The 14513-nt window shown below is 37.0% G+C and overlaps 1 protein-coding gene across 6 annotated transcripts in view; it reads right to left on the bottom strand.

Annotated features, from left to right (window-relative positions):
• Positions 1 to 14513, bottom strand: part of RELCH (RAB11 binding and LisH domain, coiled-coil and HEAT repeat containing) — a 116739-nt gene that overhangs the window by 84344 nt on the left and 17882 nt on the right. For all 6 annotated transcript variants that reach the window (XM_043559022.1, XM_043559024.1, XM_043559019.1 and 3 more), the window contains exon 2: positions 6413 to 6502. In XM_043559022.1, the coding sequence (XP_043414957.1) occupies positions 6413 to 6502 (90 nt within the window). The remainder of the gene's footprint in view (positions 1 to 6412; positions 6503 to 14513) is intronic.

Here is a 14513-nt window from a genome sequence, read left to right as displayed (position 1 = left end):
AAATGCCTGCACCAGAATGATAGAAATATGAAAAAAATAAATTAAAAAAAAAAAAGGTTAAAACACAAACTGTGAAAAACTCAAATTCAATTGGTGAAAAGTTTAGGTGACTAAGAGCAAAACATTGAATGATCAAGGCACAGAAAGCCAGAAAAACCCATGTCAGACGGCAAGAATTTATATTTTTATGCACATCTACAAATACATTGCCAAATGTCACTAAAAGTTACCAATGCTTTGAAAAGATAGTGCTTATCAAAATGAATTCACTCTGCTGCATGTTTCTTAATATACAATATAGACTTTGAAAGACAAAGGCATATATATTCGAAGCTATAGGACATTTCTATAAAGGCACAGTATGATCAAGTAATTGCAGTTACATGAGAAAGTTTCACAAGAAAGTCTAAATAGTGATATCTACACATAGACGAATTTGTCTCTTCTTTATTAAAAAACACTGGATTAAAGCTTAAAATTATTCTATAAAGAGATAAATTGTACCAAAAGAGATACATTGTACCAAGTAACCTCCAAGTATTTTTCACATATTTTAATTCTTCATAAAAATGTTTGAGGATGTTTATGTTTGTAAACAAACAAACAAACAACAACAACAACAGAAAAACACTGCAGGAACCAACTACCAACCTGCTCACTCCACTATCTCAAATCCTCTACGAGTAGCCTAACCCTACTGAAGGCAACTTTATTGGAACTAAAGTAGTAAGTGCAAAGGTGTAGATATATTCTAATATTACATATTACAATCTTACCAAAATAATTAATGACTGCCAGTATAAACAACTCTAGAGTGGTTGTAACTGCTATTTACCAACGAGGGTTGGAGTACCAGTATTCTACCAGAGGTATCTGAGTGCTGCAAGATCATGTTCTCACGACTTTAAAGGTAGAATGTTAAATTTCAAAGCAGAAAAAAAAAAAAAAAAATCAATCCTTTGTGGCCCAATCAATGTACCACTATGTATCACAAATACATTGAAATATTTGCTAGTCTAGGATATTTTGGCACAGAACTCAAAATATTATTTTAGAAAATTTTTTCCATAACTCTGATATAACTCTGATCAGAGTCAAGTATTTCTTCATTCCTGTTCCTGTTCATTGTTGAAGAGTCCCAATCGACAGGGCTGAGCCAAGGTCCTTGCCATGGTAGACATGAAACAGTCTTCTTTCAAGTCAGAATTTCCTGGTTTATTTTTTTTCAAAGAGATTTGACTTCATAATAAAATACCACTTCCCCATTTTTTTTTAATGTTTATTTATTTTTGAGAGAGAGCATGAACAAGGGGAGGGGGCAGAAGGAGAGAGAGAGAATCCCAAGCAGGCTCCATGGTATCAACACAAAGCCGGACATGGGGCTCAAACCCACGAACCGTGAGATCATGACATGTGCCAAAGTTGGACGCTCAACTGACTGAGCCAGGTACCACAACTATTTCCCCATTTTTATTACTTATTTTATTATCCCAGGAACAGTTCTAAGAAATAGGAAAATTCTTTTAAGAATATGAGTTAAAATACAAATCTATTCCTAAAATGATACAAAAATCGTAAGGCAGTACCATCACTACCCCTCCGGGGTTTAGAGAATTCTCCCTGCCTATTATAAACGTCAGAAAGGAATACTACTTACTGTTAGGCAAGACTAGTAGATAGTGAAAAATAAATGAATGGAAGCAAGACGCAATCTCCATAGTTTATAAACATTTAGTTTTCTGTTCATCCTGGTGAGAACCTGCTCAGGTTCTCTCATCGAATCCTCTGTCACTCATCCCAAAGCTGATGTTTTTCAGGGTACTATCTTTGGTCCTTTTCTTACCCTACATACCCCACTGGATTGGTATTTACTCTTATGGTTTTAACTGTGACAACTACTCCGAAGATTCAAAAATCTTTAAACCTTTTCCCAAAGATACAGTCCTACCTAATTATCTCGAGGACATGCCCACCTGAATGTCTCATAGGCTTTGAATTTGATTCTATCTAAATGAATTTCATCCTCCTCTCAAATCTGCTCTCCTTCTTCCTCCTGCAGCCTCTCTCCATTAATGGCACCACTATCTATCCAGATGCCCCAACAGGAAACCTGGAGATTACTCTTCACTTATCCCTTGTGCTTACTCAGTCCACATTTATTAAATGTCCAAGCCATATTAATTCCAACCCTTGAATAACCCTTTAAAAAGCTATTCACCTCAATTGTCTCTGCAATTGTCCTAGTTCAGACCTTTATCACTTATCATATAAATTACAACACCCTAGGGGTGCCCAGGCAGCTTAGGTCAGTTCAGCATCTAACTCTTGATTTCGGCTCAGGTCATGATCTCACAGTTGGGAGATCAAGTCCCATGTCGGGCTCCGTGCTCATCGTATAGCATACTCGGGATTCTCTCTCTCTGCCCCTCCCCAGCTTGTTCTTCCCTCTCTCTCAAGTAAATAAACTTAAAAAAAAAATCATAACACCCTATAACCATATTAAAAGCTTGTTGCCTTTAAAGCCTTGTTGGAGCATCTATCCCATTTCAAATCACGCAAAATCATAAAGATTTAAGTAAGGCTCAAAATAAGAAAAACAAAATGTATTACTAATAGGAAGTATAGATATCTGTACCACGAGAGAAATACATAAGAAAGAGACAAATGGGCTTATTTAATCTGGTAAATCTGGATATGTATTCTGCAGGCCAAGAGTTAAGGGATGAGAGGGCTACTGATGCTCCTTCTTCGTCAGGGAACAGGCCAGGTTATTTCCCAGGCAAAAATCAGATCATTTTAGAGTGTATACTGGATTATGTAAGCTTTGTAAAGGCTTCAAATGTCTACTTTGTTGGTTATTGTTAACAGAACAGCATAATACCTTGGGTAGAGTAAGCACTCCACAAATATTAGTTGAATGAATGGATATTCAGAGACTCTGATGCTAAAAGACAGATCATGTGAAACTGAGACAGGGTTATCCGTGGTTCCAAAATTAACAAGGTCCTTACCACAGTCTCTAAAGTACTGAATATTTATTTATATTACAGATACGGACATTTTCAGGACCAATTCCTTGACAGCAGAAACTTTATCTATTTCATGCTTCTATATCTAGTGCCTAACACATAGCAGATGCTTAGAATGTCTAAAATAAACTTTAAAATGGCAGTCTCAACATTTAAAATAGACATGTCCCTTGCTATCTTTAAGAAAACTTGAAAATTTAAGGGGTGAACTGTATACGTACTAACACTATATTTCTTTAATAACATACAGAACACTAAGGTTAATAAGCTCATTTTGGTTTGGTGTCTACTACTTTTTAAATCATTTTTATGAGAAAATTTACACTTCTAAATTCAGAAATGGAAAATATTTAAAATGAAAAGCTTTTTAAAAATTTACTTCTTTTAAAAGAAAATGGCTATGTTGAAATCATCTTGTATGGGAAAGACATGATTCTGCTATCCACATGAATGTACAGATGGGTTAAAGTGACAGGCTGATAATAAAAGATATATCGTGGGCTCTGGAATAAAAACTTATGTCCTGATCCCTTATCATACAGAGGCTACTGGGCAAATTTGTTAATCGTGATGAGCCTCAGTTTTCTGATCTATAAAATAAGGATATCATGACCTATTCTTCAGGACTGTTAACAAGATTAAATAAATAAAATATTTTACACAAAGCACTCCAGCACAGTGCCTGGCACAGAGCAGACGCTCAAGAAACATTAGTTCATTTTGAGATGTCTTCCTCTTTGAAGAAAACCTATACAGACTTGAAAAAATAACCAGATTTTTAAATTTAGGAAAAGGATGGTAAGAATGATGCTGAAAATGAACTCAAATCGATACCTGTGTTACCTATAAACTCCTTCTGCCCACGATGAGTATAGAAAAATTTAATAAAGACATTTCTGTTCTTTCTTAGTGAGGTTTACATGGGATCCAGTCACAGATGACAGAATCTTTTCTGGATTATTGGTCTTTTGATAAGCTTTTTAGTTACTACCAATGATTAGCAAAGAGTCAAAAATCTTTTTGAAAATGGGAACTGTGATTAACTGAAACTTTTTCATAAAGTGTCACCCACATATCACATACTAGGTCCAATAATAGGCAATGGTACAAAAAAACTAGGTCTAAATGCTACTCTCTTGTAACACATGTTTTCCTTCCCTTTTCCAATGAAGATGAAAGATAGCATTTATTTACATATAAGCACTGTATAATGATAAAAAAATTACCTTATCTCCCCAAACCTAGACACAGAGTATAATCTTTAGATTAAAACTACAATGTCAAAACCACCATGTATTCACAACATTTCATTCTTAGTTATGTTTGGTTATATAACATTTTGCTTTTACATCAGTGTTTCCCCTAAACAGAAACACTAAAATACCTAAATAATGAGAATAATGATGAACCCCTTAAATCTGACTAAATCTAAAATTTAGGTTTTCGAAATTAAAGGAAATAAGATAATTATGTGATCCATTTTGGGGTAGGAGTTACTTTCTAATTACATAACCATTTGAACAATAACACAATGTACAAAACCAGATATATTTGATTAGTCTAATAAATGACCATGTATTTAATATTTAATATAAAACAGAAAATATCTAACATCTAACATATACTATATAATTATACAACACAATACTTAACAAATACTAAAATAAGTAAGATAAATTAGTCCCCAAAGTATTCAAATAATTTCTATTTAATCTGTTAATTTTAAGATATTACTGATGTGATTTATTGTTTTGATACAACAGTCAATAAATAATGCTTATGACTAAATCATGATTTCACATAGGGAGCCACGTTAAACTCTTCCAGTGACTTCCCCCATTCAATTGATATTGCTACTATTTACACTGCTGAATCCTCTTAGCTTCTGCTAAACTGAAAACAGCTTCATCAGTTTTGTTTCCTAAGACATACAATATCATCTGAGATTTAAAATTATTCATTATTTCTATTCTTGAGCAATGAATGAAAATCATATATTGAAATGTCATTTTTAATTAGGTCAAACCTCATTCTTCCTGCTAAGAGGTAGTGTATTGGACAGTCAGTGTGGGCTCTGTTGCTGGGCTATCTGCATTTAAATTCTAGCCCTGCCACTTAAGTCTTATATAATCCCCCTGAGTGTCTTCAGTTTACTGGGGAGGAGAGGATGATGACAACCCTGTAAAGTCAATGAGTTAATACACATTTAGAACAGTGATTAGAATAGAGCAAGTGCTACATAAAAATTGGCACTCACTTTTATTCATAATGACCGTGAAAGGTAAATATTTGGTAGATCGTAATAAACTTCTCACAGTAAATGGAAGAAAAATTCAACAGAGTTGGTCTAGAAAGGAACCCTCATTATGGGTATTGCCTGACATTATGGATATTCCCTGATCCCATACTGTCCCCATGGGCTCCATCTGTCCCATGTGGCATCCCTCTTGTACCAGGAGGGTTCACCATTCTGGTGGAGAGCAAAATACCTAACTGATGTCTGTCTGCTTTTCCCATCTAAGAACCAATGTTCTACGAAAACTACAATTCCTATAAAGCACTCAAGAATGACTTCAATTACAGATAGCCACAGCTTTGAGGCACCTGACAGGTACCAGCTATTTGGACGCTAAAGGAGCCAAGCCTGCTACATTGGTAATTTTCTGGATGGACCCCGACCAGAATCCTACTGGCTTCATTAGATGAGGGCAGAACACAGTGAGTACAAATTGATCTTCTGAAGTTCTTACAGATACAATGGTGCTGCCTAGAAGGCAGAACTGATGGGAAGGTGGAGATGGGAAGGAGATTGGTATGAATAACCAAGCATTTAGAAAGAGTGTTGGTCTTCTTATTGGAATAAACAAGGTCCTGGAGGCCTCTGCTGTGCCACATATTAACCCTTTATTTTCTGGCACAGAGGAAGGTCAAGGGAAATTTCTGGAGGGATGCTGTGAAGACTAAGGAGCATTTACACGTCTCAAGACAAAGTTTTATTGACCAACCAGCACGGAAGTATTTCAACCAATTTTCACAGTCAGTAGTGTTGTGTTGATATGTAACACCTAAATATCAGCTCTGGTTTGGAAGATCAAAGGAAACGGTTTTACACCAGTTAGAGAAGTACATGGTTGTCAACTGTTGCCCATAAACAGAACTAAGCAAATTTTAGGTATGCATAACCAGAAATGCACAGCAACACTGGGAGAGGAAGCTGGGGATTAGGATGTTCCCTATAGCCAATAAATCAGTGACATAACTTTGGTATTACCTTTTACAATTATATTCATATACCAAACTGCAGAAGGAAGAGAATTCCTCAAGTCATTTTATTATTTCTTGAATGTGAAAGAATCCAAATCTGGCTTTACAATGTTACTCACCTGCCACTCTTTCATCTGTTTCCCTGTTCCCGTCATCTGAGTATCTTGCAAAGTCTAAAGAATCAAGAGTACTGATGCTCCCAGCTCGATCTATAATAATGAGAAAAATAAAAGAAATTTATTTTTATTCAATTGTCAAGATAAAACACTAGAAATCACTTACCTATGATTATTACCGGTTAATAAAACTATGATTCTAAATTCTACTAAAACAGGGACGCCTGGGTGGCTCAGTTGGTGGAGCATCCAACTCCTGATTTCTGCTAGGGCCATGGGATCGAGCCCCATGTCAGGCTCCACATGTGGAGCTTAAAGTCAATCTCTCTCTCTCTCTCTCTCTCTCTCTCTCTCTCTCTCTCTATCTCTCTCTCTCTCTCTCTGCCCCTTGCTCCTGCTACTGCTCTCTCTCTCTAAAATAAATAAATAAATTTTACTGAAACAATAAACTAAGGTAAAAGTGCTCACACCAATTAAACTATTTTCTTTTTAAGTTTATTTATTTATTTTGAGAGAGAGCACACCAGCAAGGGAGGGGCAGAGAGAGGGAGAGACAGAATCCCAACCAGGCTCGACACTCAGTGTGGAGCCCAGCTCAGGGCTCAATCTCACGTGAGATCATGACCTGAGCTGAAATTAAAAGTTTGGCGCTTAACCAACTGAGCCACCCAGGTACCCCTCAATTAAACTACTTTAAAATAACTAAAGTTTCCCTGCTCCCAACTCTGGCTAACTCCTTAACAATGTGCACACAGGCAGATTGCAACCAGTCCTGTTAAAGACAAAAAACAAATCAAAACAAAACAAAACAAAACAAAACAAAACTGAAATGAAATTTGAGCTACTGTCTGAGAGTTTGCAGACTGAATTCTAGAAAATAATTTCCAATGAAAAAAACAACACTTTTTGAAAAAATATAAGAACATAGCACACATTTGTCACCATACAGTCCAAAACTACTTCATGCACAAGAACCAGGAAAATGTGACCCAGTCTCAAGACTAAACACAATCAATGAGGACCAACCCGAAGATAATCCAGATATTGGAGTTAATAGACTAAGATTTAAAAATAACTACTAAAGGGGCGCCTGGGTGGCTTGGTCGGTTAAGCATCCGACTTCGGCTCAGGTCATGATCTCACGGTCTGTGAGTTCGAGCCCCGCGTCGGGCTCTGTGCTGACAGCTCAGAGCCTGGAGCCTGTTTCAGATTCTGTGTCTCCCTCTCTCTCTGCCCCTCCCCTGTTCATGCTCTGTCTCTCTCTGTCTCAAAAATAAATAAACGTTAAAAAAAATTTTTTTTAAATAAAAATAACTACTAAAACTATCTTCAGTGAAGTAGAAGAATATGTGCATACAATGAAAAAAAAGGAGAAAAGTCTTAGCAGAAAAACAGAGAATATCAAAAATACCTATGGAAATCCTAATATAGGAAATTATCTGAAATTTAAAATCCTCTAAACAGTTTAATAACAAAATGGAAATAACTGAGGAAGGAGTCAATGACCTTCAAGATAGATGAATAGACATTATATAATCTTAAGAACAGAGAGGAAAAAAAAGATTAAAAAAAAATTAAGAGCTCAGGGACCTATGGGAAAATAATGAAAGATCTGATAAATGTGAAACTGGGGTCAACAATAGGTAAGACAAGAGATGGGACAGATACAAATTCAAAAAGCTCAAAAAACACTAATGAAGTTAAAGAGAACAGAAATTAGGCACATCATAATCAAACTGCTGAAAACCAAAAATAAAGAAGAGAAGATATTAAAGGCAGCCAGAGAAAAATATTATTTTACATATAGGGGAACAGCAGTTTGAATGACTGCTGATTCCTCATAAAAACCCCATGAAACCAAAGATATCCAGATTGAAAAGGAAGAAATACAACTATTTCTATTTTAAATATAAAAAAACTATGGAACCCACTAAAAGATAATTAGACCTAAGAAGTAAGTTTCTAAAAGTTGCAGAACATAAGATCAACACACAAAATTCAAATTTTTAGATACTAGCAATGAACAATCCTAAGGCAAAAAAAAAAAAAAATTTATTTTTGAATTTCATTTCCGGGATGCCTGGGTGGCTTAATTGGTTAAGTGTCCAACTTAGGCTCAGGTCATGATCTTGCTGTTCATGAGTTCAAGCCCTGCATTGGGCTCTGTGCTGACAGCTCAGAGTCTGGAGCCTGCTTTGGATTTTGTGTCTCCCTCTCTTTCTCCCTTCCCCTTCTCATACTCTGTCTTTCTCTGTCTCAAAAATAAATAAACATGAAAAAAAATTTAAAAAAATCCATTTCCAATAACATACAAAAGAATAAAATACTTAAGAAAGACACCCCCCAAGCTCAGAGATGAGAAGATCCATCCATGTTAGCACAGCAAAAATCCTTAATACACAGATTCAATGGAAACCTTGCAATCCCTATTTTAAAAAAATCTTTGCTGAGGGGCGCCTGGGTGGCTCCGTCGGTTAAGCGGCTGACTTCGGCTCAGGTCACGATCTCACGGTCCGTGAGTTCGAGCCCCGTGTCGGGCTCTGTGCTGACAGCTCAGAGCCTGGAGCCTGTTTCAGATTCTGTGTCTCCCTCTCTCTCTGACCCTCCCTTGTTCATGCTCTGTCTCTCCCTGTCTCAAAAATAAATAAAACGTTAAAAAAAAATTAAAAAAAAAATCTTTGCTGACTTTTCCCCCCTTCTTTTGCAAATATTGAGAAATTAATCCTAGAAAAAGCAATCTTTTTTTTTAATGTTTATTTTTGAGAGAGAGAGAGAGAGAGAGAGAGAGAGCAACAGTGGGAAGAGGCAGAGAGAAAGGGAGACCAAAATTCTGACGCAGGTTCCCTGCCACCTGCACAAATCTGGATGCAGGGCTCGAAACCCATGAACTATGAGATCATGATCTGAGCAGAAGTCAGATGTTCAACTGACTGAGCCACTCAGGCACACCACAATCTTTTTTTTAAAAAAAGTTTATTCATTTGAGTAATCTCTACACCCAATGTGGGGCTTGAACTCACGGCCCCAAGATCAAGAGCTGCATGCTCTTCCGACTCAGCCAGCCAGGCACCCCCAAAGCTGAAGCAATCTTGTAAAAGAATAAGGTATATAAAAGGCTAATGGGTACACTGAAGGATGCTCAACACCACTTGTCATTAGGGAAATGAAAATCAAACCACAATGAATTACCATTTCAAACCCACGAGATGCCTATAATCAAGCAGACAATGCTAACATGTATTTCAGAGGATGTGGAGAAAGCAGAAACTGCATACATTGCTGGCTGGAATGTAAAATGGCTCCACAATTTTGGAAAAGTTTGGTAGTTCCTCAACATAGAATTCTCATATGGTATATACCCTAGGTATATACCCAAGAGAAATGGAAACCTACATTGACACAAAAGCTTGTTCATGAGTGTTCACTCACAATATTACTCACAATGACAACAAAACACAAATGAATCAAATGTCCATCAAGTGATGAATGGATAAATAAAATGTGGTATATCCATAAAATGGAGTATTAGGGAAAAAGTACTCACACATGTTACAATGTAGATAAACCCTGAAAATATGCTAACTGAAAGAAGCCAGACACATAAGGTCATACTGTATTATTTCATTCATATGAAATGTCTAGAATAGGCATATCCATAAAACACAAAATAGATCAGTGGTGATAGAGGAGAATGAATAGTGACTACTAATGGATATAGGATTTCTTTTAGGGGTGATGAAAATGTTCTGGAATACAGAAGAGTAATGATCGTATAATTTTGTAAATACACTAAAACAATTGAATTGTACCCTTTAAATGGTGAATTTTGGGTATATGAATTATACCTTACTTTAATAAAAAGACAAAAAAATCCAAGTGTTTGCCAAGATGTGGAGAAATTAGAACTCTCATATATTGCTGGTGGGAATGTAAAATGGTGCAGCCACTTTGGAAAATAGTTGGCAATTCTTCAAAAGGCTAAACACTGGAGGTACCAGATGACCCAAGCCAATTCCTCTTCCATCCAAAACAAATGCAAACGTATGTCCACACAAAATCTTGTATATGATTGTTCACAGCAGCATTACGCATAACGGCAAAAAAAGTGGAAAAAACAAAATGCCTATTAATTGATGAATGGAGAAACAAAATGTAGCATATACACCCATAGGACTGACTGTTACTCAGCAATAAAAAGGACTGAAATACTGATACATGTTACAACATGATGAAGCTTGAATGTATGCTAAGTGAAAGAAGCCAGTCACAAAATAGCCACATATTACATGTAAGAAATGTACAAAATAGGCAACACTATAGAGGTAGAAAGTAGATTAAGTAATTTCCTAGGGCTGGAGGATGGAGGTGAATAGGATGTGTGATAACGGGTGAGAAATTTCTTTTTGGGGTGATGAATATGATCTAAATTTAGATTAGGAGATGGTTGCACAACTCTATACTAAAAACAACTGAATCATACACTCCAAACGGGTGAATTTTAAGATAAATTCTGCCTAAATAAAACTATTAATTTAAAAAAAGGAACAACTCTGGAGTCGCAATAAGAAAAAAATGCAATTCAAATTCTGTATTCAACAAAAATATCCTTCTCAAATGAAGGCAAGTAAACTTAATCAGTTCCCTAAATATTTTTCACCAAAGGTCCTTGTGCCTCAAGATGCTCCTAAGAAGAGTTTTAAAAAAAGAAAGAAACAAATATACAGGTGTGTATGTGTGTAACCTCAGGTTTTATAGAGCACATCAGTGTATCAAAGAATCCTAAAAGTCATGAGGTAAAGCAACATAAGATAGCATTTCCCCAAATCATTTATCCAACACATTCCTTTTTTGAGTATCTATGTATTACCACAAGGAGGTAATGTTACTCAGAACACATTTTGAAAAGAACTGCTTTCCCTATTTTCTATAACTTAAAAGCATTCATTTGTTAAAAGAAATAATGTGTTAGAACAGCGGTTGGCCAGCCAAGGCCTGAACCAAATATGGCCTGAGGCCTGTGTTTACATGATTCCCATACTAAGGGTGGTTTTAATGTTCCATCATTTATTCATTCACCAAACACATACGAAGCACCATAATCTGTGCCAGGTACTGTTGTCGATTCTGGGTACATAACCAGTGAAAAAGACAGAAGAAAGACATACTATGCCAAAAGATCAAGTACGGTGCAGAAAAGAACAACGATAGAAAAGGAAAAATTAATTAATTAATTTATTTATTTTTTTTTTAATTTTTTTTTTTTTCAACGTTTATTTATTTTTGGGACAGAGAGAGACAGAGCACGAACTGGGGAGGGGCAGAGAGAGAGGGAGACACAGAATCGGAAACAGGCTCCAGGCTCTGAGCCATCAGCCCAGAGCCTGACGCGGGGCTCGAACTCACGGACCGCGAGATCGTGACCTGGCTGAAGTCGGACGCTTAACCGACTGCGCCACCCAGGCGCCCCAAGGAAAAATTAATTTATACAAAAATATCTCAACTCTTATTAGATCTCTGTGATGTAGTTGTTTTTGTTGTTGTTGTTGTTTGTTTGTTTAAACACAACTGTCTTGTCTCTTAGATTCCACTTGACTATCAGTGACTCCCAGATTCAATGGAGCCATGGAAGGCTTCAATCAGAAAATATTTTTAAAAAGTTTTTTTTTTTAATGTTTATTTACTTTTGAGAGAGAGAGAGAGAGAGAGAGAGAGAGAGAGAGAGAGAGAAGAGACAGACTCTGAAGCAGGCTCCAGGCTCTGAACTGTCAGCACAGAGCCCGACGCGGGGTTCGAACTCACAAGCCGTGAGATCATGACCCGAGCCGAAGTCTGACGCTCAACCTCCTGAGCCACCCAGGTGCCCCAATCAGAAAACAGTTTAAACTGAGCCCTAAAGAATAAATGTCCACCAAGTTAACTAATGAGAGGAAGAACAAACAAGTATATGGAGTTTTCAAAGTGGAGGCCTAGCATGGTGTAAGTAGTAAGATTTCAGTGTATAGAAGCTACGAGGGGTCAGGCAGGCTGGGATGTAAAGGACCAGCAAGGACATTTTATAATAGTGTACGGGAATGAACCAGTCTGTAAAATACATTAATAAAATCGATTTTGCAGAGGAATCTCTTTCTATATTAAATTTTACACTTACACATGCAGAACTGGTTTTTCATAGAAGCTTTTCAAGGAAGGCGGTTCCTCCTTAGTAAACACTAGCTCAGCTTTCTACTGTTTCCAAGATAGTACACAACTGCCTAGCTTTCCTACTCCGAAGACACTGTAGGATTTTGCAAGTGTTGGGGCCTTTATTATAAAAATATATTGCTGTTTTCCTGTTTAGGAAACAATAAAAAGAAATGAGAGACTCAAATATTCCAATTAGGTAAAGGCTTAGTGAACTGCACTTAACACTTGAACACCCTTCACACCCTATCACTATCTGTCAGGCACCATCCTAAGTGCAGGGGATTCTGAGTCAGCAAGACTGACAAGGTCCCCGTTCTTAGAGAAAAGTCTACAGTGGAGACGAGAACATTAAGTAAAAAAGAAAATCAATCAATCAATCAATTAACTCCGAGGATCAAAATGGCATAAAGAAAATAAAAGAAGACAAGGCCAGAAGAGTAGGTAGTTGCAGGTTGGGGTGTAATATTAGTGTGCTCAGAGAAAGCCCTTCTGAGGAGGTGAGAACGAGGTAGAAGAGTTTCAGACAGACCTGAGTCAGGAACAACAGAGGCTAGTGTAAACAATCTGAAACCCACTGTAAACAGTCTGAATTTTATTTCAAATACAAAGAGAAACAACAAAGCATACAATTCTTAGAAAATCATTTTGGCTCATATATTTGGCTTATATATGCCATATGCAAAAGTGGTTTGTAGACACAGCAATTAAGCCAGAGAGTATTATGCTAAGTGAAGTAAGTCAGAGAAAGGCAAATACCATACGATTTCACTCATACGTGGAATTTAAGAAACATAACAAACAAGCAAAGGGAAAAAAAGTGAGAGAGAGAGAAGCAAACCAAGAAACAGATGTTTTCTGTTGAACAAACTGATGGTTACCAGAGGGGATGGGTTACACAGGTGATGGGGATTAAGGCGCGGAGCTCACTTGTGATGGGCACTGGGTGTTGTATGGAAGTGACGAATCACTAAAGTCTACACCTGAAACTAGTATTAACTGCATGTTCACTGGAATTTAAATGAAAACTTAAAAAACGATAAAATGAAAATTTTATTTTTTTATTTATTTAAAAAAAAAATTTTTTTTCAACGTTTATTTATTTTTGGGACAGAGAGAGACAGAGCATGAACGGGCGAGGGTCAGAGAGAGAGGGAGACACAGAATCGGAAACAGGCTCCAGGCTCCGAGCCATCAGCCCAGAGCCCGACGCGGGGCTCCAACTCACGGACCGCGAGATCGTGACCTGGCTGAAGTCGGACGCTTAACCGACTGCGCCACCCAGGCGCCCCAATAAAATGAAAATTTTAAAAAGAGGCTATTACAGTCATGCAGGTAAGAGATAATCAGATTTAAGCTGGAAAAGTGGCAGCAGAAATGTGAGAAGTGGTCAGATTCAGTTTACGTTTTTAATGTAGAACCACATGTCCTGCTAATACGATGTGGGTTTAAGTAAAAAAGAGAAAACAAAATGACTCCTACAGACTTCATTTATTGAATTTATAATATGAGATACAGAAGGTGAACAGAGGAGCCTCACAGGTTCTGTGTTTTAAGTGCACGGTAGTGGTGGGGGAGAGTCCTTAGCTTTCACCAGATTTGTAAGTATCCCTAAACAGAGAACACTATATAAACATTCTCACTTAAGTGAAGAAATCAAAGCTGATACTTACTAAGGGTGACCTATCTGGCTAATGCAAAAAAGGGAAAAACTAGAGGCTAGGTTGTCTTTTATTAAAATGAGCCGCTTTACGCAGTACTCACTATTTATACTGATGTAAGGAAATAGACCAGCTGTGTTGAGAAAGCACAATATGGACGACTCAATGCAAATTATAGAAACATAGATTTGGACCCCACCTAGGGTTCCCCCATTTAAAAAAAATGTTTTTGTTAAAATAATCTCTGTATCCTATGTGGGCTC

The sequence above is a fragment of the Prionailurus bengalensis genome, chromosome D3 (genome assembly GCF_016509475.1).
Source record: "Prionailurus bengalensis isolate Pbe53 chromosome D3, Fcat_Pben_1.1_paternal_pri, whole genome shotgun sequence".
Classification (NCBI taxonomy): Eukaryota; Metazoa; Chordata; class Mammalia; order Carnivora; family Felidae; genus Prionailurus; species Prionailurus bengalensis.
This window is presented reverse-complemented; position numbering and strand designations above follow the sequence as displayed.